Here is a 23,059-nt window from a genome sequence, read left to right on the forward strand (position 1 = left end):
CATGGCGCTCCCTCTTCCCCCAATCCTCTCCCCCGAAGAAGCCGCCCAATGCGGCCGAACACTCGCGCCATACGTGTTCTCGTCGCAAATCCTCGAACTCCCCACGCGTGTCATCGAAGCCGCCAACAGCGCAGATGCCTTACATAGTTTCCAAGAGCTTTACCTGGGCACAAACCCCATGCTGACTGCCGTCGCGTTTGCGCTCGCTCTGTGCCCCTTTTTTGTTCTTGCGGCTGAGATTCGCAACAATTATTCGCAGGTGGATTGTTGGTGGAGCTTTTTGCCTTCGATTTACAATCTGCATTACTATGCGTGGGCATATGGGAATGGGTTGCCGACGGATCGGTTGCAGACTATTGGCGTGATCAGTGTTTTGTGGACTGTACGTTTCCTTTCGTCCCTCTTCTGATTAAATACTCTACTGACTTGGAAAAAGATCCGCTTGACATACAACTACTGGCGCAAAGGCGGCTACAGCTGGGGCGCTGAAGACTACCGCTGGGCCGTACTCCGCGACCAAATCAACAATCGCTTCCTCTTCTTTTTGTTTGACGTCGTCTTCATCGCTCTCACCCAATCGCTCTTGTTATGTGCCATCACCGCCCCAACCTACCTCTTCACTGTACTCGCTCAGCTACCCGAGACCGGAGCAATTTTCGACATCGCGGATCTCGTCTTCTCGCGCCTTTTGTTTTTCTATATCCTGATCGAGACCGTCGCAGACGAACAACAATGGCGCTATCAACAAGCCAAGATCAAATACTGTGACACCGGCGTCATCATCGAGGGGTACGACAAGGAAGACCTCGAGCGCGGATTTGTTGTTTCAGGTCTCTGGTCATACAGTCGTCACCCCAACTTCGCCGCTGAACAAGCCATCTGGCTTACGCTATATCTCTGGTCTGCATACAAGACCGAGACTTACTTGAACTGGGCTTGCGTTGGAGCGCTGGGTTATTTGGCTCTGTTTCAGGGTAGCACCTGGTTGACGGAGATGTTGAGCGGTAGGAAATACCCGGAGTATGTAGAGTACCAGGCCCGTGTCGGCAGGTTCATCCCACGGTGGTCTGTGAGTGCCAAGGCGCAGAAGAAGGCGAAAGCTCAAGCTGAGAAGATGGAGGAAAAGAAGAACGAGTAGTTTTGGATCATATCTGTTGTGATCTTTTTCTTTCTTTCTTTTTTTGTGGTTCGGATTCTCTTTGGTGTTGCAGTTCATTTTTGTTTAGTCTCGTGGTTGGTGTTGCGCGCTTGGCTGTTGGGAAATTGTTTAGGTTAATCTTTTACTCGGCGCAAATGTTTTATGGAGAATGCTTTGTTGATCAGCTACATTTTACAAATCTCACTATCGTAGTAACAACGTGTACGACAGAGCCTGTCTGAGTAGACACTCAAAGAACATTGAGTAGAGCAGTTGCCAAAGTACCTAGGCAGGCAACGATGGTATCAAGACAAGTGATATAAATGTAGCCTGTAACCAGCACATTAGAAACGAGCTTATTCAATTAAGTTCAATATCAAGGGGGGAATAGTAGAAGGTCATACCAGTCCTCCAGCGTCTCCGAGTTATCCAACATATTAATAATTTCAACCGCCTGCACGAACCCCATTTCTTCACCCAACTTGCGAAGACAATTTCGGGCATGGATCTGCATGGAAATGGGACTCAATGGCGATACAGCCACCACGGACAAGGGCCAGATGAGCCATCTGACGGTTGATGACGAGGAAGAGGAGGAAAAAGATTCAAGGGATGAGATCAGGTTGCAAAAGTAAGGGACACTGCTGAGTATATCCACTGCCATGAGGACTGTATTGGCGACTGTAGTTTCGGGAATGCGATGCAATACTAGGTCAATATCTGACGGCTCTCCTTCTTTTTCCCGTTGCTGTTGGTGATTGAAGATCGCTTTGTTATACGCACGACAAATCCACTTATTCAAATACAATCGCAACATGCGCAACAAATTCCACAACCGAGCACTCTGCGGATTATCATAATCATGTGCCAGGCCGTTATATCTCCACATCTCTGAAGTATCAGTCGGAAGAACCCGATACGACTGAATCCTCCAAAGCTGCCGACTCAATTCAGAAACTTGAGAATCCAAGTCAAGTCCCTTGCGGATTACAGCTGTGTAATCGTTGTGATAGACTGCGCCGGGTTGCATCCCGGCCACAAGCTCGATTATGTTGTCAACGACATTACCAACGCCGATTTCTAGTAGACCGTAACTCAACGGCGGAGAATCCGCCTGCAAGAGCGTTTGCAACAGGTCCACGATAGGTGCAGGCAGAGCGATGCGACGTTGTGCGCACGAGGTGCGGATATTATTGACCGTATCAAGGAAAAGAGCCTGTCCAAGGACGGAGTTGAATTGGTCCTGGCCACGGAGTCGAATCAATTCTACGGCGCCTTCAATATGTGTTGTCCAGTCTGTGGGGGAGGAACGGCCTTGAAAGGCTCTGGCCTCAAACAGAGTGAGGAGATTGATTGACATGAGTGTGCTATCCTTGACAGCGTGCTGGATGGATGTTAGGGACAGACTCATTTCTGCAATAGCGGCTAGGTAGTGCTTTCGCGCGAGATTCATAAGGGATGCTTGCTTCTGCTCATGTAGGAAGATTGCGATTGCAGGTGCAAGCACTGCGGACAGTGATGATTGATTATTGACATTGTATCCAGATAGGACGCTTTCCAAGTGCACGAGCCAGGATGAGGGACTTGATGGCGCATACACTCTTATGAAAAAGTTCAGGGCAACATCCTCCAAAGATTGGGATGGGTTCGCCTTGGCTATTTTCGGAGACCTTTTTTGTGATTTTGATGTAACCACTGTTGAAGACCTCTTAGCATGGTATTTTCGCACAGTCGCCTGCGTCAAGTCTCTGAATATCTGACTAGACATATCCCGATATCCCGGGCACGGGATTCGCTTCCTGGAGCACTGGTTACATCCTGGTCGTTTTTGATCACACTAAAACTCAATCAGTACACCTAGATATAGGGGGGGATATGGGCCCTACGGCGTACAGACCTTTCCCCTTTTCCTGCGGCAGGCATCACAGGAGCCTGATGGTCGACCACAGTAGACCATTCTGAGAATTAGCGTGCGTTCGCTTCATCTATACTATAGCATACCTACATAAAATGGGAGGAACATAAAAGAAATCAGTCGATACCAAGAAATGCATTGAGCCATTATTGATGTGGCTATGGTTGATCCTGATTGATGCCTTTCGACATGGAGACCACAAACGGTTTAGGCAGACCACTGCCCTGCCTGACTAACCCTAAAAAGGCATCCAGTTCGAAATGCTTCTACTTTGACCAATCAGCATGGCCGAAGTGCGATGTCTTCGACTAAAGTATCATTGAAGAACAAAGCTGAATTCATTCATCATTTCGAACTGTAGACTCAATCTAGGAAAGTGGTAGGCGATGACTTCGTTTTGATTCTTTTTTAACCTGTATAGGAGGATGTTCTTTGCAATATATAAGTTATCTTGAGGCCCAACAATGTGCAGTCTCAGAGATCTTTACAGTTACATTCATAGGAGAAGCTGAAGTAACAGTCCATTGATAAATACCAGCACTGTTATTCCACCATGGCTATCGATGCAAACCAGATCGTTTCTGTCGTGGAAATCGTGGTCTATGTCCCTGCCCTTCTCCTATCGTTGATTGTTTGCAATCGACATGGCTTCAGTCGCAGTTCCGGGTATGTGAATCTTGAATCTAGACATTGCGATCAGACAAAAACATTAATCCATGCTGACCAACTCGAATCTCACAGGTGGTATTATACATTTACTCTAAGTCTCATTCGCATAATCGGCGACGTGCTGCTGCTGCTGACATACTCGAATACCTCGACTGGTCTCTTAATCGCTGCTGTTATCTTTGATCATATTGGCCTGACTCCGCTGTTGCTTGCTACGTTGGGGATGTTGTCACGCTTGTACGGTCCTTCTGTTCAAATGCCTATCTATCAACGAATGTGAACCGATCCCGCTAACGATATCCCCCAGAGTCGACTTGATCAACTCCAGCACAACCACATCCATAACAATCAAATACTTCCGCCTCGTCCAACTGGCCGTTGTCGTAGGCGCAGTTCTCGGCATCGTTGGCGCAGAACAAGCTAGTTCTTCATCCTCGCCCTCAGCCATGACCTACATCGCGGTACTATGCTACGTAGCCGCCTACGCCGTGATTGTGCTTGTATTCTGCCTTGCTCTCCCTTTTACGCGAGAACACATTCGTGACGCCGAACGAGCGCTCGCGCCTGCAATCGGACTTGCGCTGCCGTTGGTTCTGGTAAGGCTTGCGTATCAGGTACTTGTGGTCTTTGTGCATCGCGGAGCATTCAGCCGTCTTGGCCAGGGCTCGGTTGGGGTTCATGTTGCGATGGCTGTGGTGGAGGAGTTTGTCGTTGTGGCGATTTATCTATTCTTGGGCTTCAGGTTGGATAGACTTAATGTGGATGAGCAAGGTCCCATTCTTTCTCGGACATGGAAGGATAGAGGATCAAGAGGGGAGCGTCGTAGTAGAAGCAGGAAGAGGGGAAGGAGTGGGAGGGGAGTTGCTGATGAGAGGAGAGACTATTGGGGGGAAGAGGATGGGAGGAATTACCGGGAGATGCATCTCCAGTCTGTTGGCATAGAGCAACGGCAAGCCTACAATTGATGATGCTGTTAAAGCCGCGCTTTTTTTGGGAGGATTGAGCGTATCTTCTGGCTTGACCGAGCACCCCAGCAACGAGGCAATCGTTATGGCAGAGAAAGGTGGTTAGAACTATGAAGTGTTTTCAGCTGGATGACCCTTGGTGATTGAATCTGCCATTGCTTACAGAATTGTATCACACACTTCTCGACCAAGAATGGTAAAGAATATAGTATTCAACTCAAAAATAACCGATATGCTCCAGTTTTGAAAATATAAACAGATAAAATAGAAATCCCGATAACGCCATAATAAAAATGCATCGACCCAACTTCTTCCGAGAACAACATTTCAAAGACGAACATGGATGGCGTCGCTAAATAATACAAGAAGAAACATCAAGCAATGCCACAACTCCGTGTGAGATGAAACGACTCATGTATGTAAAAGTGTCATCATGGTCATGCATTAAAAGGACTCGCTTGTAATAGACAGACGTGAGTCATATCCTCAATAGATAGCAAAATCATGCATATGTACTGGGTAAGATACGTCGGTATGTAAATATGTTATATGTATCATAGAAAAATATGTATATTCAAGTCGTTAACCATTGTGGTGAAAATATTAACGGTCGTTGTTCGTGCCAATTGTCGACGGGCGAGTTCGCAATAGTCGGCGAGACCCGAGGGTTTCGTTACGCAATCTAGGCTGCTGTATAGCAGTGTAGCTGGTAGCCATTTTGCTAGACGGAGCTGAGATCCGTGTTTGTGGTAATCCTGGAGAAGGAGATAGGGAGTCACTGGTCTGAGGGGGCTCTGATGCGCCGCGTTCTGATAGCCCCGTGATCGTTGATGCTCCATAACGGCGAAACCCTGGTTGAATTTTGAGGCCAGGTGCTGTCGGTATTCCTGAACCTGCACTTGGAGGGGTTGCATAACTACGGCGCTGGGAGATTGAGGATGATATCGACGGTGATACCTTTGGTTGGTGCTGGGATAGTGTTTGTTGATAAGGCGTGGAATAACGAGACGATGGAGACTCAGTACTGTAGGCATCAACCTCTGTCATGGCGCGACCAGTTATCGTACGACTGAAGACAGAGCCTCGCTCTTCCGAGTCATCTTCTCGCTTGATCCGCTGAGACCCAGAAAGACGATGAAGACGAGAACTGGGTGCAGTCAATGATGGGGTATGAGGTGAAGAAGCTGACTCGTCATGCGATAATCGTTCCCTGCGTCCGGCAGATCCGAGATTGATGGTGTTGGCCCGGTGACTTTCAAATCGACTAAACGTTCGCACTCCAGAATCTTGCTGTCCGGTAACTTCCGGCTCATGGCTCATGCTTCGACGAAATCGAGTAGAGATTGAAGACATGGCATCACCTGTATCGCCCGTCACGCTGGGTTGGCGACGGCTCCGCGGTCGTATCTGTTCCTGCGGTTGCTGCTGGCTATTTGGCTGGACAATAGCCTGTTCTTCTGTTAATGCGAGACAAAGTTCGGTCAATCCACGACACAGACTATCTGCTTTGCGTTTGGCCTGGCGCTCCGAGAGACCTGTTCCAGTGACAGTTGATGAATTTCCCGAAACTATGGTTGTCGTAGTAGCCAGCATATTAGTCAACGTCAAGGCGTCTGTCGCTGTTGCTTCGAGCGCATTGTAGACCTCTGGGCCAACTGTAGTCTTGGCTTTGGCCAATGCTGATTGTAATAGCGTTTGTATCGAATTGGCGCTTGCCGTGGCAGCCAACACTTCGGGAGAAATACTGGATTTGCGGACGTGCTTTTGCTTGGGTGATGAAGACAACGTAGTAGCTGTTGTGGCTGCCGTGCGAGGTCGTTCGCCAGAAACACTAGACATAGCGGCAGCCGACGAAGACGGGAATTTGCCGGTTAATTCAAGCTTTTTGATTCGAGATTTGAGATCATCCAATTCGTCCCACACGGTCGAAGGAGCGGTTGTAGACAATGTCGACTCGGTTGTCCCATCGTGTCTGGCTTTCTCTCCATCCAGCCGTGCGCGCTCTGCGGCATCCGACATGGAAGATTGTCGCACAGTTCGTGAAGACTGATTTGACATTTGCGAGTATCTCAAGCGCGCGTCCGCAAGTGACGCTTTGAAATCAATGTGTGGTAGCTCGGGTGGTGTCTCCTGGTTATATCGACTTCGTGGTACGCCGACCACGGATCTGGAACCCGCGGTACTATGGTGGCGAAGACGAGAGCCTTCATCCAGTGGATGGGCTGACGCCGGTCCAGGTGTTGAGTAATTAGAGTTAAACAATGGCGATGCATGTTGAGAATAGAGCGGGCTACTCTGATACTTCAGCTGTTCGGGAGAAGGAGTCTGCTCTTTCGCAAGAGAGCTCCGAGCCGATATGCCCGACAACCCCAGTTTCTGCGCGCAAATTAGTGACTGATTTTCGAAAGGCTGTGAATCTGCTTACCCTTCGTCGATCCAACGAATTGCGCCGGCTATTCACACTTAACTTTGCAATATTGAGAAAGACGTCATCGCTTTTCGAGCGAGTGTCGTCGGTGCTGTAATCTTTCTGCTCGTCAGCGGCCGGATCATCGTATGCGCTACTGCCAGTTTGATATCGCTCATCCACGGCCAACGATCTCACGTTGCTTGCGGCGCTCCGGGGAGATAGCGGGGTGGACTCCCGGCGACGTCGCGACGGAGATGATGCCATGTCGGTTGATGAGCCAGCCTTTTTCAGGATGGACTTGCTATTCACGACGGCATCTATGCTAGGGGAGTCCTGGGAGTTGTTTGATCGCGCGGTCTGAGGTGTTGTTGCTTGTTTCGAGGCCGGGCGCAAGAGGCGACCGTTGACCACCGTACTGGTCGCGGGCGACGGGCTGGTTGTAGTAGCGAGGCGCTGAGATGTGAGCGGTCTTTTCGTAGTCGATGAAGACGAGGTCGAGGAAAGCGGTATCACCTCCGAGCAAGGACTGGTCTGGGAGGAGTAGATAGAATAGTTAGAAGTAGGCGTCGCAATGGAAATGGGCGAGAGTGAGTAGTTGATGGTGGTGCTCGTGGCAGGTGTGGGTGCAGGTGCATTAGTCGCTGCGGGATCACGGGGTGCAGCGCATGGCTCTCTGCCAAGGTTATTATTGTTGTTGTTGCTGTTGCTGTTGCCGTTGCTGTTATCATGCTGGCGATAATTCTCTGCGTAGCCGTCCGTAGAACCAGCCGACAGTCGTAGTGCGTTGTACTTTCGCGACGGTATTTCGGCCAGCGCAGGGTTAGACAGAGCGCTCGCGCTCAGTGAGGACCGGTGGGACGATGTTGACGTTCTCTTTGTTGGCGTCACGGTGGCACTACTGGAGGCCGCCGACGAGTGGGTGATGCTCCCGCTGGTGCGCGGTCTTTGGTCGGCCAGGGGCGACGAAGGGTTGCTGTAATTGCCGTGGTTGTAGTTGTTGTGACTGCTCTGGAGGCTCGACACATCGGCGCTTCGACGTGTAGCCTGGCGAAGTAATACAGACGGCCGATGAATCAGATCCGGGTTGGTCTGTCGGCGCGGTCGCGTCCAGTTGGGATCGTTTTCCAGTTCTAATCGCATGGCCGCCAGAGCCGACGGCGACATTGCGGACATGGTTATTGTTCTGGCATAAAGCGCCTCTCTTTGTCGGTATTAATTCTTTGGTCGAGAAGCTAACAGTCGCATTGTTGCTGATAAAAAGGAAAGAAAAATCTACACAAAACAAATATTGCTGTGGAGACTCGATGAAAGACGTGTAAAAATAAGATTTATGAACGAGCTGGCTTTTCAATGAATGTTCGGGGGGTTCTCTTTGGTGGTCGAGGCCCAAAGCGCTTGATATAGTAGTATGCTTGTTATAGGGAGCCCAGCACACTTATTCTCCAACGATAGGGTACTTGCACGGGCTAAAAGACGGTGTGCATACTCGTAGTCTCTTCGTAGTACTTGGGTCTCCCGCTCGCTGCTCGCTTCCCTTCTACACTGTACCATGCCGCCACCATCACTATTTTACTGTTTCGCGACTCCGAATACATATCACAATCACTGCAGCGCATGCACGATATAAAGTTAAATGAGATGATTGTCAATTGAATAGTCGCTCGTTGACACTACTTGACACCACAAGCAAACAGCTCATGAGTTTTGACGTTGGTGGAGCCAACAACCAAGTTCGCAGTTTCAGAAAATCATTCAAGTGGAGATTTAATGTCTGGCGCACAAAGCATTGACCGTGGCAAGATAGCAACACGTACGTACTTTGAAAAGACAGATTCTTGAGACTACAAGATTGAGTTGGCTCTACTACGTACATGTAACTACATATGTATCATGTATGAGGATGGGCATCGCCAACAACAACATGTCCTCATGATCATCAGGTGACTGCATAAGGTATCTAGATACAAGTGGGTACTATGTATGTACACAAACAAATATTGACACGCAGAACTCCCTCTCTGCTACGGCGAGAAACTATAAATGTTCGGAATACTGCCTCTTACACTATCTCATCAAATTTTTGAATAGATCAGTCGCCTTCGACGAGCGGTGTAGTCGCTCCGGTCGTACAAGCAGTCACCCCGCGAATTCGTGCCGATGCAAGCCATGCGCTCGCTCGCTCGATCTGGTGTTGTACAGATGCATGTCGGCCTTGCGATGGATCATGCAGATTTTTGTTTTGCTCGATTTGGACAGTCGACAGATTTAGTTTCGTGCCAGCTCAGATTTTCTATCTAGTCGAACGACATTGGCGGTTACCCAATCCCCTTGTGGGGAGACAGCTTGCGAAATGACAACACCTGAATCGTGAGTCTAGAAAGGATTTCCTGCCGAGTTACTGGCTGCCTATCATCTGTTCGTAGTTCGTCGGGTACGATATATATGTCTATCCGCAACTACTTTGGTTCCTCTCCGGCTCCAGATACCTACAGTCCATATGTTCCTACAGTTCTCATCTGACTACATATCATATCAAATCTTTCCAGACCTAGTTCCATCCTTCATTAATACATTCTCTCTGATTTATAACCACCACATGAGTAATTGGTGACATAACGTGAAACAAGACTCGTCAGCGTTTCATACACGGTCTCGTCTGTCGTGGCACGTATAAGTAGGAGCTCCCATAGCATGTCACGTCCGTCAAACCCCGTCAAACAAAACATGAAACAGAAAACACCATCATTGTCATCATGAGGTATGGATTTGTTTGAAACCATCAAAATGGAGTTGGGAATATTTTTTTTTGAGGGCACAAGTCAGGAGGCATGGACTAAGAATCTATACAACGCATACACACTACAAAGTACAAGCTGTTGAGATACGAAGCACGATATGAACTCTGAATCCCTGGGAAACAATACGTAGTTCAATGCTGGCCTGGCCATCTTGTATTCCGTCTCTGCCTCAGGCGTGAAACAATTTAGCCCTAACCCTAGTACTGTAGCTCAATGTTGGTTTGTTGGCCCGGAAATAAGGCATGATGATCTCTTTGCTTTTCCTATGATGAAACCGTGTAACTTCATACCAGGACAGTCAACTGGCTATCGATGCTTACTTACAACCCGAAGAGTGTGTATCTATAGATGAATGAACGTAACGGCCAAACATACTCAAAATAGACAAACTAGAACTAGCGGTGAAATCCCAAAATATCTCCCCTGGTACGTTTGTCCGCGTCCGTGGTCGAAGGATTTGCAGCTGCTGACCCATCTGTATCACGAAATCTTAGTCCTACGTACCGGGTAATCGTGCCACGTGGAAAATCGTCGTCTGGTACAGAGTGCGTGCTACATAACATGAGTCGTCAACTCTATGGAGAACGTCTCCAGCTGCTCTACGGGAGTAGTAACCTGCTCAATTCCCTCTTTGGAGATGGATGGACGACTACGTATGGTGATCCTGAATCATGGACAAAGTAAAGTATATTAGGTTGATCCAACGTGGAAGATTCCCTCAATCTAGGGTATCCTTTTCAAATCCTTCGGGGCTATAAGCACTTCGTTAAATCCTTAGTTCCTGACCTGGCATTGTACCTTCAATACACGGCGTTCTCCGGAGACCAAGGTCAATCAATATCTGTTATCATTTCTTTGCTTTTTCTTCCTGATTCGTTCAACTGGACCGCATATCAAAAATCATAGTTGCTATCTCAATCACAATCGGAGAGTTAGTCGATCTCTTTATTATGATAGACATGCTTATACACCCGTTTCATACCTAGTCGATTTAGTACGAACCTTTTTCTACAAGACTATCCTACATAAATGGGAAAAGGAAATAAAAGGAGAAAGGAAGTAATTAATTCTCCGACCTCCGTCCCGTTCCCGATACGAAGGATATGCCGTTCATTCTCGAAGTTCGTGATCCATGGCCAAACTCAATTCGAGTGCAACTTGTCCTGATTTATACTAGATTGATCTTCTCCAGTACTTGAATAGCCATATGTAGTAAAATGCCGAAAATATTTTTTCAATTGCGTCTTTCTGATTTATCGACCACTTACGTAGTTGGCTTCAGCCTTTGGGTGCTAAGTTAGTAGTTAACTAGTCAGCATCGAATGTACGTAGTAGTTAGTTACTCATATACTCGTTTTGGAATATGGATCTGAGAATTCGCTTACTGGTCATTTAACAACTAAATAGTATGTAGACACTAGACTTGGCAGTCGGACGTTGGTACATAGTACATACGTAGTGGATGGGCCAACAAAAGTCAAGACCTGGGTAAGCTGAATTGAAGATATTGACCCCATTTGGATGGATCAATGAAGGAGTTTGGGGTCGTCAGATGGATTGTTGGATGACATGTCGGTATGCGTACTCTTGTATATACTCTGTATAACTATGGTTATAATAATGCTTGTTATATGTAGTATATTTTGCGGGAGTTGGTGACTATCTGACCATCATCGAGCCCAGTCTTTCTTCGATCAAGATCTCAAAGCCATTAAAGGGAGGAGGCTACTGCAAAACATTGTTTGATGTGAAGTGAGTGCACGTGACCTGAAAGAGCAAGCCGGCGTGTTTCAGGTTGGGTCCACTGCTCCACTTGACGTATTTCGAATACGATATTACGGTACCGATAAATATAGTGTCCTCCTGTACTACGTACATATTAAGGACACTCCTAATATCTAACTTATATAGTTAGTTAGTTAACTATACTCTGTACTAGTTAACTACTCAACACGATGAGGCCTTAAATAGATTGAAGAATCTTATGAAGGGGCTCGCGTCAACAACGTCAAACTAATTATCTAACTACCCCTGCCACAGCGATAATTTCACGCATAGCCTTCTACGTGACAGGTAGAGTAATAGTACCATATCATATGAATTCCTCCGTATATCGTACAACAAACGTAGTTATCTTTTCTTTACATCAAAGATTGAACAGAATATGTCATATGTACGAACACAGGTTGCTCACTTGTTTCAGATCCAATATTCAAGTAATAGTTCCCTGCGAGGGCTTGCACCAACTATTGGATCGATCCATCCAAACAGGCAGGGATTGCATTTATTGTCTGTGCGAGAGAATCCTCTACTGTTGCCTGCAAGCCGTTTGCTCTTCTCTCTTGATTGATTTTCGGAAGCTTCTTGTTTCAGGATCTTTAACTCGTACGGAGTAATTACTTCAACCCGCGTTGTATGACCGACTTTTCTTGGTAAGGACGGTGTGTTTCATGTCAGAATCTCAGGCAAGGTACTGGTGTGATTGGTGGGAGGGAGTAATTTTGGGGAGCCAATGGGAGGTCAGATCAAGTCATTACTCAGATTTGCTCAAGACTCAAAATCTTCACGGTCGCTTAAACTTACATCGAACAAAGTATGTTAAAATCTTCCCGTAGTAACTTGGTTACTCTAGAAGAATTCAATATAGACTGCCCTGACCGGCGCTGTCAGCTGCCGTCTGGAAGAATGGTCAGTCGATCTTCTGCAGGTCTATCTACCCGTAATATTTAAATGTGGTAATACCAAGTCCCGCGATCAACCAATCAGGAGCCATGGCAGCTTTGCCGGGCTTCCCAAATTCTCAGGGCAAGAGGTTGCATCGACGAATTCTTTCAGAAGTCGAGGAGACATGATGTAGTAAATGTACATAGTTGATGACTGTAAGAACGACGCCTGTTTCTTTGTGGTCTTTGGTCGTCTCTTGATATTCTCCGTACTGGCTTTTACTTCAAGGAAGTCTGGCACAGGCACAACGCGACTCCCAAAAAGGTCACCGTTGTACTCACACCGAGTAGGCGGTTAGTTAGTTAGTCGTGAGTAAAAATGTAGTAATTCGTAGGCACATATGTATGTACGTATGGAGTAAGAACAATTCTCTTCATAACTTAACTACTCCAGCAGGTGACAAGCATGCAGTCAAGTCGAACGGGCCTCTGACGAAGCTGGGTTTGCCGCCCATTGCACTTTACTACGTGTAAAGGCATTACATGTGCCATACAAATTACGCTTAGCGTGTCACAGCGCTAAATTTAGAGCTTCCCTCCCCCTGCCAGACGATGCCGCTAGCGGACTTACCTATGTGATTGGCTCAAACCCAACCACGGGCAGGTGCAGCTCCACCGGCGATCGGCCCTTCTATTGGCTCTTGACCACTTTAGTCTCTGCGCCTTCCCGTCTGGCTTCGTAAATCCAAAACCAACATTACTTCAGTAACTTACTCCGTAACTTAAGTGAGTAGACTTAACGTAACTAGCCACCGGGTCGCTCAGTAACCAGTGTAACAAATCCTTCTGTACGGAGTATTATCAGCCTGTATTATTGAAGTTTACATCATAAGCCGTGACAATACCATTCCTGCCTGGTTTTCAAAATCCCCCGGCGGCCCTACCTGCCCTCCCATTCGGCATTCATCTCATCATCTCATCCATCGCATCTCGTCTCTCTTTTATTTTGCCTTCATACCGATTTTCATCTTCTTTTCGCCCTTCACTTTGTCTTCTTCTTCTTCTTCTTCTTCTTTTTTCCTCCCTTTTCTCCCTCTATATTCTTTGTCTTTCTTCCCTCTCGTCTCGTCTCGAAGAAAGACCCTCTTTTCCCGTCTCCACCTTTCCAGGGCAAGGGTCCTTGTATCATCTCAAGGCTGAGACACCCGTCTTTTTATTTGCTCCGCCTCCAGACGCCCTCCCGTGCCGCCGCCAGCAATTTTACCCATCCTCGGCGGCTACGTACTTTGTCTCCTCTCACTCAATTCTCTCTCCTTCATCCTCATATCTGTCTCATATTCGACTACGTATCGTTCCCTGGAGGACCGACTGTTTCAGCCCATTCTCGATTGTCTTGTTACACGCTTGGTCCTACCGTTGCCAGCGCTTCTGCCCAAACCAACCTCGTCCTCCCCCCCGCCTTCGCTCACGTACACTCAACAACAACCACCACCACCACCTGTGGATCTCCCAGTTTCGTCTCCTGCTTCTTCTGACGCCTGCCATCCTGTCGTTGAGAATCGCACGACTCTTTTCCTCGAGGGGCAGTTGTTTATTTTGGTATGTTTCACTGCTTGCTCATGTCAACAACATCAACTCCCTCACTGAGTTCATGAATGCGCCTTATTCTCTTTCTCTTTTTTCTTCAAGAAAGCCTAGCTGAGCGTGGCCATGCTTTACACCAACTATACATAATTTCTGCCTCTCCACAGCCTGCCCTAATTTTTGATTTCAGTACACAAACCGTTGTCATCGTTGTCATTCGTTCTACACTAGATCATGATCATGGAGACTGACCGCATTCATTCGAAAAGATCCTTTGCGCAGGTAGCAACCGCGAATACCAATCCTTACATATACAGTCACCCTTCCGGATGCCACAGCTCTTCTGCTCTTTGTGATCGACCGCAGAGAGGCGCAAGTGACCGTGGGCGGGCGTTGTCGACCAAACGCCGATTGACTGCTCTTTCGACCATCAAGATGCCCGTCCAAGCAGGTCCCTCGCTAGTTTACGCCTCGCTCCCTTCCTTTGTCCGAGACTTCAGTGATTCGGCCCATTACACCTCGAACAATTCGCAGCAGCATCCAGAAGACTGTTCACTCTTGGCACAGTCGTTGGGGCACACTCAAGAGAACAGCTTTGCTCCTACAACCGAGCATCCTATTTCCTTCGAACATCGTGAAAGCGTATCATCGTCGGGAATCTCAGAGTCGACCGATTCTTCGCCTACAACTACAATCTCTACCTTTGACACCACATCTGTGACGGACACATCGCCGAGCTCTTCCCCCGAATCACCTTCGGCTCTGCAATTGCCCTATCCGAAGTCGATCAGAATACCTGAAATCACAGAAAGAATAGCCATGTTCTCAGATGCACCAGCTTCTACCTTGGCTCCCTTGTCAGCGATGATTCCTACGACTCGACCAGTGTCACCAGGAAGACGAGCTCGCAACCTCAAGAATCTGTCTTTAAAGATGCCATGCCAAATATCACGACCTGCGATTTCTACAGCATCGGTAGTCGAAGCCACAAGCCAGAACTATTCCGCCCCTCCATCTCCCGTTCACAGACCTGCAAAGACCGCTCGTCGAAAACCCGCAAACCTCACAATTCGCACTCCCGCATCGGATCAAATCACATTCGCTCGTAACATTACAGACATTATACCCCCTACTCCAAGTATTTCGCGACGCTCTCTTCGACATTTCGAGTCGTCGCCTTCTTTATCTATCTTTTCTCCGACTGTCGCTCCATTGAATGGCATGCAACTACCTAGACCTGTCACACGAGATGGCGCTCCTTTAATGCCTGGCAGTTGGCAAGAATCTCCCCCTCCTTCTCGACAATCACAAGCTATTTCTGGTACGAGTTTGCAGCAAGTAACGGAGGAAGATGATTACCACCTCGATTCACGAGAATCGACCAAACGTACCGAACAAAGTTATCCGGATGGACCAATTAAAATTTATGACTCTGGAGTCTATCTATATTTGGAACCCACGCGAGATGAAGCGTCAAAATTTGATGTCGTCATCAACGTAGCGAAGGAGGTCTTGAACCCCTTTACTAACGAGATAGAACCTAAGCCAGAAACTGTCGTCTCAACACTCAGACGGCCTGTGTCTCTGGCCAAGAGGCTGTCGATGGCAGAACCAATGACTGCGATCTCCGAAGAATCCTTCCACTCTGCATTTGAATCTCTACCCTCCGAGGCCGACAGTCCTACTACACCAAAAGTTGAGAAGAACTTGTCACCAGAATACATACATGTTCCATGGGATCACAACTCTGAAATTCTAGACGACTTGGCAACGTTATGTCAATTGGTTGATGATCGAATAAACCAGGGAAAATCTGTCTTGATACATTGTCAGTTGGGAGCAAGTAGGTCGGCGTCTTTGGTCATTGCATATGGCTTATATAAAAACCGGGACCTTTATTTCAACGACATGTATAGCATTGTGAAGGGCAAGAGTCGCTGGGTTGGACCAAACATGAGTCTTATATATCAGTTGACCGATTTTCGATCCCGAGTGCAACGTGACGAGCCAGCCAAAGCGCCAAATCCAGATTGGTTCAAAACACCACATCTCTCTCGGCCTATTCAACAACTCGGGGTGTCTGAACCAGCCATTAAGAAAGAGACTTCTCAGCCAGCACCAGTACAACCAATCCAAAGTCAGGTACAACAGATTCCGCCTTCGTTGCAGGAAGTAATTTTTTCTCCGGTGCCAACTACATTTGCAAAACCTTTCGCCAAACCGTTTCCTCCTCTACAGAAGCAACATGGCTCTAACGGTCGAGGGCTATTACCACGGCCATTGCCTCTTCGAGAGAAGTACCCGAGTTTTGAGTCTTTGACCAAGCCTTTCAACAAACCCGAGACACGGAAAGTCTCACATGTTCGTTATCCTACGGTTCAAATGGATCTCGTGATGCAGGACATTCCTGCGTCGCCATCAATATTATCTCCCCGAGCGGCTCCTTATTTGTGTTCATCACTTTCACGGACTCTTGCTGGAGACCTGGCCGGAGACGCTCCTGCTACATTTAGGTTTGGGCAGGCATTGTTGGATCCTCGATCTCCACCTCAGCGACAAGAATTGCTGATTACACGAAGCATTGATGAAGTATTATAATTGATTGCTTCGTCTGACATTTCGTTCATTTAATTATTTCTTTTCTCACCATCTCAGGCTTATGATCAAAGCGGGCTTTGCGTGTCTGAATTTCTTTCCTACTGCACATTTTTCATTATTCAATCACGGAGCCTGATTTTCAGCTCATCGATTTCAACATATTTTCATTGTTTTGAACTCACGCTAGCATTTCAATGGCTGAGCATGATCTGGGACATGTGGTCACTGGCGTTCTGGTGTTGTTTTTTTTTCTACTAGTGGCAGGCCGGTATTGGGAGGAACTTAGTTGTAATATTAGTATTATTACCCTGACCTGTTTTTTATCTTCATTTGCATATTTTCTGTTAGTCACTGGTTCTGTGGCTTACATATCCAATGCATTGATGAGGATTAGAGTGGCTAGATACCCACAAATCAAGATATTCATGGTCTTCTTCATATATTTTAATCTATATAACTATGTAATTGTGAATCAGTTCAATGAAGAACATGGGTAGTTTCGTTATGCTTTTTTTGCAACAGATGTCACTTGTGGAAAATGATTACAATCTGATGTCCTCGTCTGTTTAAGGGTCAGATGCTGTGTATGTCGCACTGAGCGTTTTCTCGCTCTCCATATAACTGTGGCCATGAACTAGTAGAAGTGTATACATGAGCTCTGAATCCTATATACAAGCCAAAGTGATCATTGTTACACCAATCATATATACATGGACATGCACAGTGAGGCTGGCCGTCGTCGTAGAGCCTTGGTTCCCAGATTACCAAGTAACCCTTATTCAATTGGGTTCCCAAGTCAAGACGCTGAGATTTGTCTTGGGATCGGGATCAGGATCGGTGGGATGCACATGAGTGTTATTATTTTCTTTTCACAGAATGGCCTAGGCATAGAATCGGTTATGCTTAAGGACTTCCATTGGCAAGTCGAATCGTATGCCCGGTATCAGTCAGTTCAATTCAAAAAATGCCCGCGCTCTCGAACCGTGCAAAAAACATGTTTGAGCAATCGTGCATCGATGATCATGGTAAAGATTATGTATAATCCCTAGTTTCTGAGACGACTTCACTCGGTCCTTCGTCGTACATCTCTGTCCTGAGTCTGTGCCCCAACGCCTCTAAGCGCATCTGTGACCAAGGCGCGTAATTGGTTCTGACCTGCTTCGGTATGAAAGTCTTCTCTAGCAGCCAATTCGGCAATCCTTCTCCGGAATTCATGATCAACTTCGCCCGCCTCGCCGTCCACATCTTGTTGAGACATGGTGCCTAGATTGACGCTGATATTATGTGGAAGGGGTGGCGGAGGATGTACGTCCCGAAGTGCTTGCAATTGCGCTTCCGTTCTTCGATTTCCAGTGACTTCTCCGAGATAGGCGGCAACATCCATGAACGACCCTTCGCTTTCAATCATTTCCTGGGCCGTGAATCCCTCGTCATTTGTGTGTTTGGCGTCAACGCCGAGCTCTTCCACGAGACATTTCGCAATGTCCAACTGTTCCGTCACGAATAAACATGTTTCGTTATCTTCGTCGGTCAGGTTGGGATCGACGTGAAACTCCTGCACAAGTGCACGGAGCAGCTCAATGTGTCCGTAGGAAGCGGCAGCGTGGAGAAGGGAATAGCCATGCTCGTCCTGGTTCGAAGCGCGCGATGAATCTGATCTGAGGTGACTGAGAACAGCCGAGGGGTTGTCGGCGGCAAGGATGTAAAGATTCGGTTGACTCATGATTGCGAATTTGTCAGAATGGAGAGGATGAGTCACAATGAGAAAGAGCAGGTTAGCGCCAGCCAAGAGAGTTGAGGCGTAACAGGATCAAATGGTTATTGGAGGTTGTCTATAAAGTAAATTAAGTAGACAAGGCAGAGTTGATGAGGCTGAGCACAAAAAATGGATGAAGTTTAGGCAGGAACCCGCATTTCCCTTTTTTGACGTTGCCCCGCGGCCTCCTAAAGAGGAAGGATCCACCCATGGTGCGTGCTTTCCAATTTATGTCATTCAACAATTCCTTCAAACTTGAAATATAAAAGAAACACTTTCCCCTTTGTACGTTTCCTAATCAACTTTCCAAGTAGAAGAAGAAGAGAACAAACACGGACGCCCTTTCCGCCCTGGCAAATCGACAATCCCGCACTGATCGCTACATCTCAAAAGGTTGAGTCACCATGGTGGAACAAGATCCCCATGAAGTGCGCCAGCTGGTGCAAAGCCTAGAGGCTGCCACCAAGAGAAGCAGAAGCGAGTCAAAGAAAACATTTAGCTGCAAAAAGTCCACCTTTGTTGTCGCTGGGTCCCAGAATATCTCGGTGCACTCGTGGCGGTTCATGGATTGGGATTACAAGAGATCGGACTTGCCCACATACGCTCGCGGTCTGTTTTCTACAAAACTCAAAGATGGACGGGATGAAATATGTATTCGGGGCTACGACAAGTTCTTCAATGTGGATGAAGTGAATGAGACGAAATGGCGCAACGTCGAGACCAACACGCGGGGTCCTTACGAGCTCAGTGTTAAAGAAAATGGATGCATCATATTCATATCAGGCTTGGAAGACGGCACGCTTCTGGTGTGTAGCAAGCATTCAACCGGTAAACGTAGCGATACACCACTCAGCCATGCACAAGCCGGCGAGCAATGGGTCGAAAGACATCTCAGCAAAGTCGGCAAAACAGTGAAGGAGTTAGCTCTGGAGCTGCGGAGGATGAATGTTACTGCTGTTGGAGAGCTTTGTGATGATCGATTCGAAGAACATGTCCTTGCTTACGAGGAAGAGGTTGCGGGCATTTATCTTCATGGACTCAACTACAATCTCCCTGAATTCACAACTTTACCTGGACCAGAGGTGCATAGATTTGCCGATGAATGGGGTTTCAGGAAAGCCGAGTTCATTGTCATGGAGGATATCAAGACCGTCAAGGAATTTCTAGATAAATGCGCCGAGACAGGATCATGGAATGGTCGAGATACCGAAGGCTTTGTGATTCGTTGTCAGTTGGGAAATGGCAAGTCGGACAATTACAGAGATTGGTTCTTCAAGTACAAGTTTGAGGAGCCCTATTTGATGTATCGACAGTGGCGTGAAGCGACAAAGGCTGTCATTGCAGGAAGAGTACCTAACATCAGGAAGCACAAGAAGATCACCGAAGAATATTTGATTTACGCTCGACAACAATTGGCCAGGGACCCCCAACTTGCCAGACTATACAACCAAAACCATGGTATCATCGCCATGAGGCAAGGATTTCTGGATGAGAGAGGGTTGAAAGGCTCGGAAATCATTGCAATGGAGAATGAAGGGGATCTTGACTCGGAAACGCCAGCTAAAAATTTCGTCTTTGTTCCCGTTGCGTCAATCGGATGCGGCAAGACAACGGTTGCTTTGGCATTGGCCAATCTCTTTGACTGGGGCCATGTTCAAAACGATAATTTGGGTCAACAAAAGAACAAAGCCCAAAAGTTTGCTTTGATGGTAACCAACTCACTAGCAGCCAAGACTGCTGTCATAGCGGATCGGAACAATCACCAAAAGCGGGAAAGGAAACAGATTATTGATGATGTGACGAAAATCATTCCCGATACCAAGTTCATTGCATTGCACTGGGTGCATGAGCCGAAGGGATTATTGCTAGATGATATCCGACAAATCACCAGGGAACGTGTTCTCACACGAGGAGATAACCATCAAACCATCCGAGCTGGAAGCAAAGACAACGCAGAAATTATTGGAATAATGGAAGGATTCTTGCACCGATTTGAAGCAATCGATGTAGATCGAGAACCTGACATGTACTTCGACGAAGTCATTGATCTAGATGTGGGAGACTCGTCTCGTGAGAATCTGGAAAAGATTGTTACCAGGTTGCACAATGTTTATCCAAACCTTGTCAAGCGAATCCCGGATAGCGCCGAACTAGATGCTGCCATTGCATCGGCATTGAATGAGTATCGCGTTGACACAGACCTTAGCTGGGAAACCAGCAAGAAGGCAGAGAAGAAGGCAGAAAAGGTATCCAAGAAGAATGAGGCCACCATCAGTGCTGCTTACAGTAATGCCCAAGATCCTATGGTATTAGTCAAGCACATCGAATATATCGGAATCTCAGTGCCAACAACAGATATCCAGCAACTTCTTACCTCTATTTTCAACGACACAACTGGGCCAGCAGAGCGAAACAAGTTCTACAACCACCTCAAGAACTCGCGCCGTATCCAGCCCAGTTTCCATGTAACTCTGATCCATCGTGCATTGAGCAAAGAGCAACCACAGATCTGGGAACAATATACCGATTTGTACATCAGCCGAATGAACGAGAGAGTTTCTCAGGGTTTACCAATCAACCCACCAACAAAACTGGCCGATGCCCGCGTACGCGTTGAGCGACTAGTATGGAATGACGAGATTATGGCCTTTGTCGTGCGCATACTAGCCCCTGAGCGCAACAATAACGACGACAATTTACAAGAAAAACTTCCTTCGTCATGGCCCTGCGTCAATCCCGTCCCACACATTACAGTAGGCACGGCAAATCCAAACATCAAGCCCAAACAGAGCAACGACTTGTTACAGAGGTGGCTCGAGGTCGGTTCCGGGAGCGACACGGGCATTTGGGAGGCGGAGGTACCTGGTGTCAAGGTGCTGGAAGGTAGTGTTTTGCCTGTTATGATGAGGGGAAAATAGCCATAGCATCGCTTAGATTACTATAATGAAAACGGCATCTGGCTAGGAATGGATGGACTTTATCAACTAGGAAAGAAGTATCAAAAAGTCAAGATGATTATGTCTCTCATGGTCTATGTAACTTAATTAGAAGTAATATGATACAAGAGTCATTCACCCCCTCAAAAGAAGTAGTAGAATGCGAGAACATATCAGTAGTAATTAGCAATGGTATACACAAATCGAATACGACTATCTATCTATCCGGCCTCTCTCGCTCACGTATACACTTACTCCAGAGCGATAAAGGCTAACCACTAACCCAGGCCGCAACCCTCTGGACACCAAAGCGTCCCATAAATTGCAACCCGGTACTTCCCATGGGGAAGTAACTGACCAGATACCATATCAGTGCGACAAGCTGGAATATAGCGGCGAACAAGGTGAGGAAGCTTCTTTGTAACTGTATCCTTTCATTAGTATACCGCAAGAGTGAGAGAGGGGAGAGGGGGGGAGGGAACGTACACCGACGGCAAAGTACAATGTCAATGCAATAGAGCCGAAGTAAGCAGCAGTAAATGGTAGTCGGGGTCCGGATAGAAGATGTCGGATATAGGAGATAGGGCCCATGAGAACGGCCCATGAAGCTAGGAACAGAGCTGAGCCGACGGACCATCTATGTTAGGTATCGAATGATTAGTACGTCATAGATTCCATTGACTGACAAATCAAGAATGTAAGATGCTATGCCTGCACATGCATTGAGGAATTATTGGGGCGCAAGTTGTGAAGTAAAAAAGAATCAGGCGCATTCTTTCCTCTCCAGAAATCAAGTCAAGGAGATGTGATTTGTTCAGCCACAGGATCAGTGTGCGTGGGACCAGGGAAGGATTAGTCATGATGAAGCGCATGCACCATGTACATGTATCGAGGTGGCTTGACCCTCGTTCACATGCCACTGGAGATCATGAGTCTGCATGTGTGTGTGTCACCCATCCAAGTCAAGTCACCACCACCTTGACTAGACGTTTGACTAAACTGAGAAACGGGGGACAAGGGAGGGGTGAAGGCACTTACAAAATGGCGAATTTGCGGGGCTTCGTTATCAAAGCCGGCCACAGAACGAAACATAGCAAGAAACAAACAGCAGCTCCAAGGTTACATGCACCAAAGACAAGCATTCGATCCCAGCGACTTACTAAGTATGCATGAACAATTGTTAGTTATGTTGCGCCTATCAAAGAAGATATGAAAGCCTGATTTTGTTCTTGCATCGTATGCATGTGAGACTCCGGAGAACGCAGGAACTGAGTTGATATCACCCGGGTTCGCAGCGGGTAGAACGAGAAAGGAAGTCACGAGTTCAAGTATAGGAACACGATAGGCGGGAAGGGAAAAAGAAAAGAATGTCAAGAATATGGAGTGGAGCACATACACGCAAAGAAACTTTCCTCTTCCTCTCGCCTAGACGGCGCAGGCAAAGGTGCCCCGGGTTCTTGAGTCGGAAGTCGCAGATATCCCTCACCGCCGCCGAACGGATTAAGAGACCGGAGTCGGGACAGCATAGGCGTATTTGCGTCTGTTCGTACTGGGGTGTCCTGGTCTCGCCGTGACCAGCCCAGCGAATTCATATTCTCCCGGAATGAGGCAGAAGCCATTTTTTGTC

General features: G+C 47.3%; 8 protein-coding genes across 8 annotated transcripts; 4 read left to right on the plus strand and 4 right to left on the minus strand.

Moving 5' to 3' along the window:
• Window position 1: 1 nt before the first annotated feature.
• On the plus strand, window positions 2-1,138 carry EYB26_000961 (uncharacterized protein; the record flags this gene model as incomplete). Its single annotated transcript, XM_054260274.1, has 2 exons — window positions 2-382; window positions 437-1,138. 2 exons carry the CDS (start codon window positions 2-4, stop codon window positions 1,136-1,138), a joined length of 1,083 nt encoding a protein of 360 aa, XP_054116249.1.
• Window positions 1,139-1,443: 305 nt separating this feature from the next.
• Window positions 1,444-3,095, minus strand: EYB26_000962 (uncharacterized protein; the record flags this gene model as incomplete). The annotated part of the gene is made up of 3 exons (XM_054260275.1): window positions 1,444-1,468; window positions 1,543-2,975; window positions 3,036-3,095. 3 exons carry the CDS (start codon window positions 3,093-3,095, stop codon window positions 1,444-1,446), a joined length of 1,518 nt encoding a protein of 505 aa, XP_054116250.1.
• A 511-nt stretch (window positions 3,096-3,606) lies between these two features.
• EYB26_000963 (uncharacterized protein) lies at window positions 3,607-4,687 on the plus strand (the record flags this gene model as incomplete). The annotated part of the gene is made up of 3 exons (XM_054260276.1): window positions 3,607-3,719; window positions 3,795-3,959; window positions 4,030-4,687. 3 exons carry the CDS (start codon window positions 3,607-3,609, stop codon window positions 4,685-4,687), a joined length of 936 nt encoding a protein of 311 aa, XP_054116251.1.
• Window positions 4,688-5,290: 603 nt separating this feature from the next.
• On the minus strand, window positions 5,291-8,270 carry EYB26_000964 (uncharacterized protein; the record flags this gene model as incomplete). Its single annotated transcript, XM_054260277.1, has 2 exons — window positions 5,291-7,063; window positions 7,113-8,270. The coding sequence occupies 2 exons, from the start codon at window positions 8,268-8,270 to the stop codon at window positions 5,291-5,293; spliced, it is 2,931 nt and encodes a 976-aa protein (XP_054116252.1).
• A 6,112-nt stretch (window positions 8,271-14,382) lies between these two features.
• On the plus strand, window positions 14,383-16,740 carry EYB26_000965 (uncharacterized protein; the record flags this gene model as incomplete). The annotated part of the gene is made up of 2 exons (XM_054260278.1): window positions 14,383-15,415; window positions 15,478-15,497. 2 exons carry the CDS (start codon window positions 14,383-14,385, stop codon window positions 15,495-15,497), a joined length of 1,053 nt encoding a protein of 350 aa, XP_054116253.1.
• A 1,063-nt stretch (window positions 16,741-17,803) lies between these two features.
• Window positions 17,804-18,463, minus strand: EYB26_000966 (uncharacterized protein; the record flags this gene model as incomplete). The annotated part of the gene is made up of 1 exon (XM_054260279.1): window positions 17,804-18,463. One exon carries the CDS (start codon window positions 18,461-18,463, stop codon window positions 17,804-17,806), a length of 660 nt encoding a protein of 219 aa, XP_054116254.1.
• A 437-nt stretch (window positions 18,464-18,900) lies between these two features.
• Window positions 18,901-21,414, plus strand: EYB26_000967 (uncharacterized protein; the record flags this gene model as incomplete). Its single annotated transcript, XM_054260280.1, has 1 exon — window positions 18,901-21,414. One exon carries the CDS (start codon window positions 18,901-18,903, stop codon window positions 21,412-21,414), a length of 2,514 nt encoding a protein of 837 aa, XP_054116255.1.
• A 289-nt stretch (window positions 21,415-21,703) lies between these two features.
• EYB26_000968 (uncharacterized protein) lies at window positions 21,704-23,051 on the minus strand (the record flags this gene model as incomplete). Its single annotated transcript, XM_054260281.1, has 4 exons — window positions 21,704-21,856; window positions 21,919-22,069; window positions 22,471-22,591; window positions 22,829-23,051. The coding sequence occupies 4 exons, from the start codon at window positions 23,049-23,051 to the stop codon at window positions 21,704-21,706; spliced, it is 648 nt and encodes a 215-aa protein (XP_054116256.1).
• Between the last annotated feature and the right edge of the window lie 8 nt (window positions 23,052-23,059).

This window comes from Talaromyces marneffei, chromosome 1 (genome assembly GCF_009556855.1).
Source record: "Talaromyces marneffei chromosome 1, complete sequence".
Classification (NCBI taxonomy): Eukaryota; Fungi; Ascomycota; class Eurotiomycetes; order Eurotiales; family Trichocomaceae; genus Talaromyces; species Talaromyces marneffei.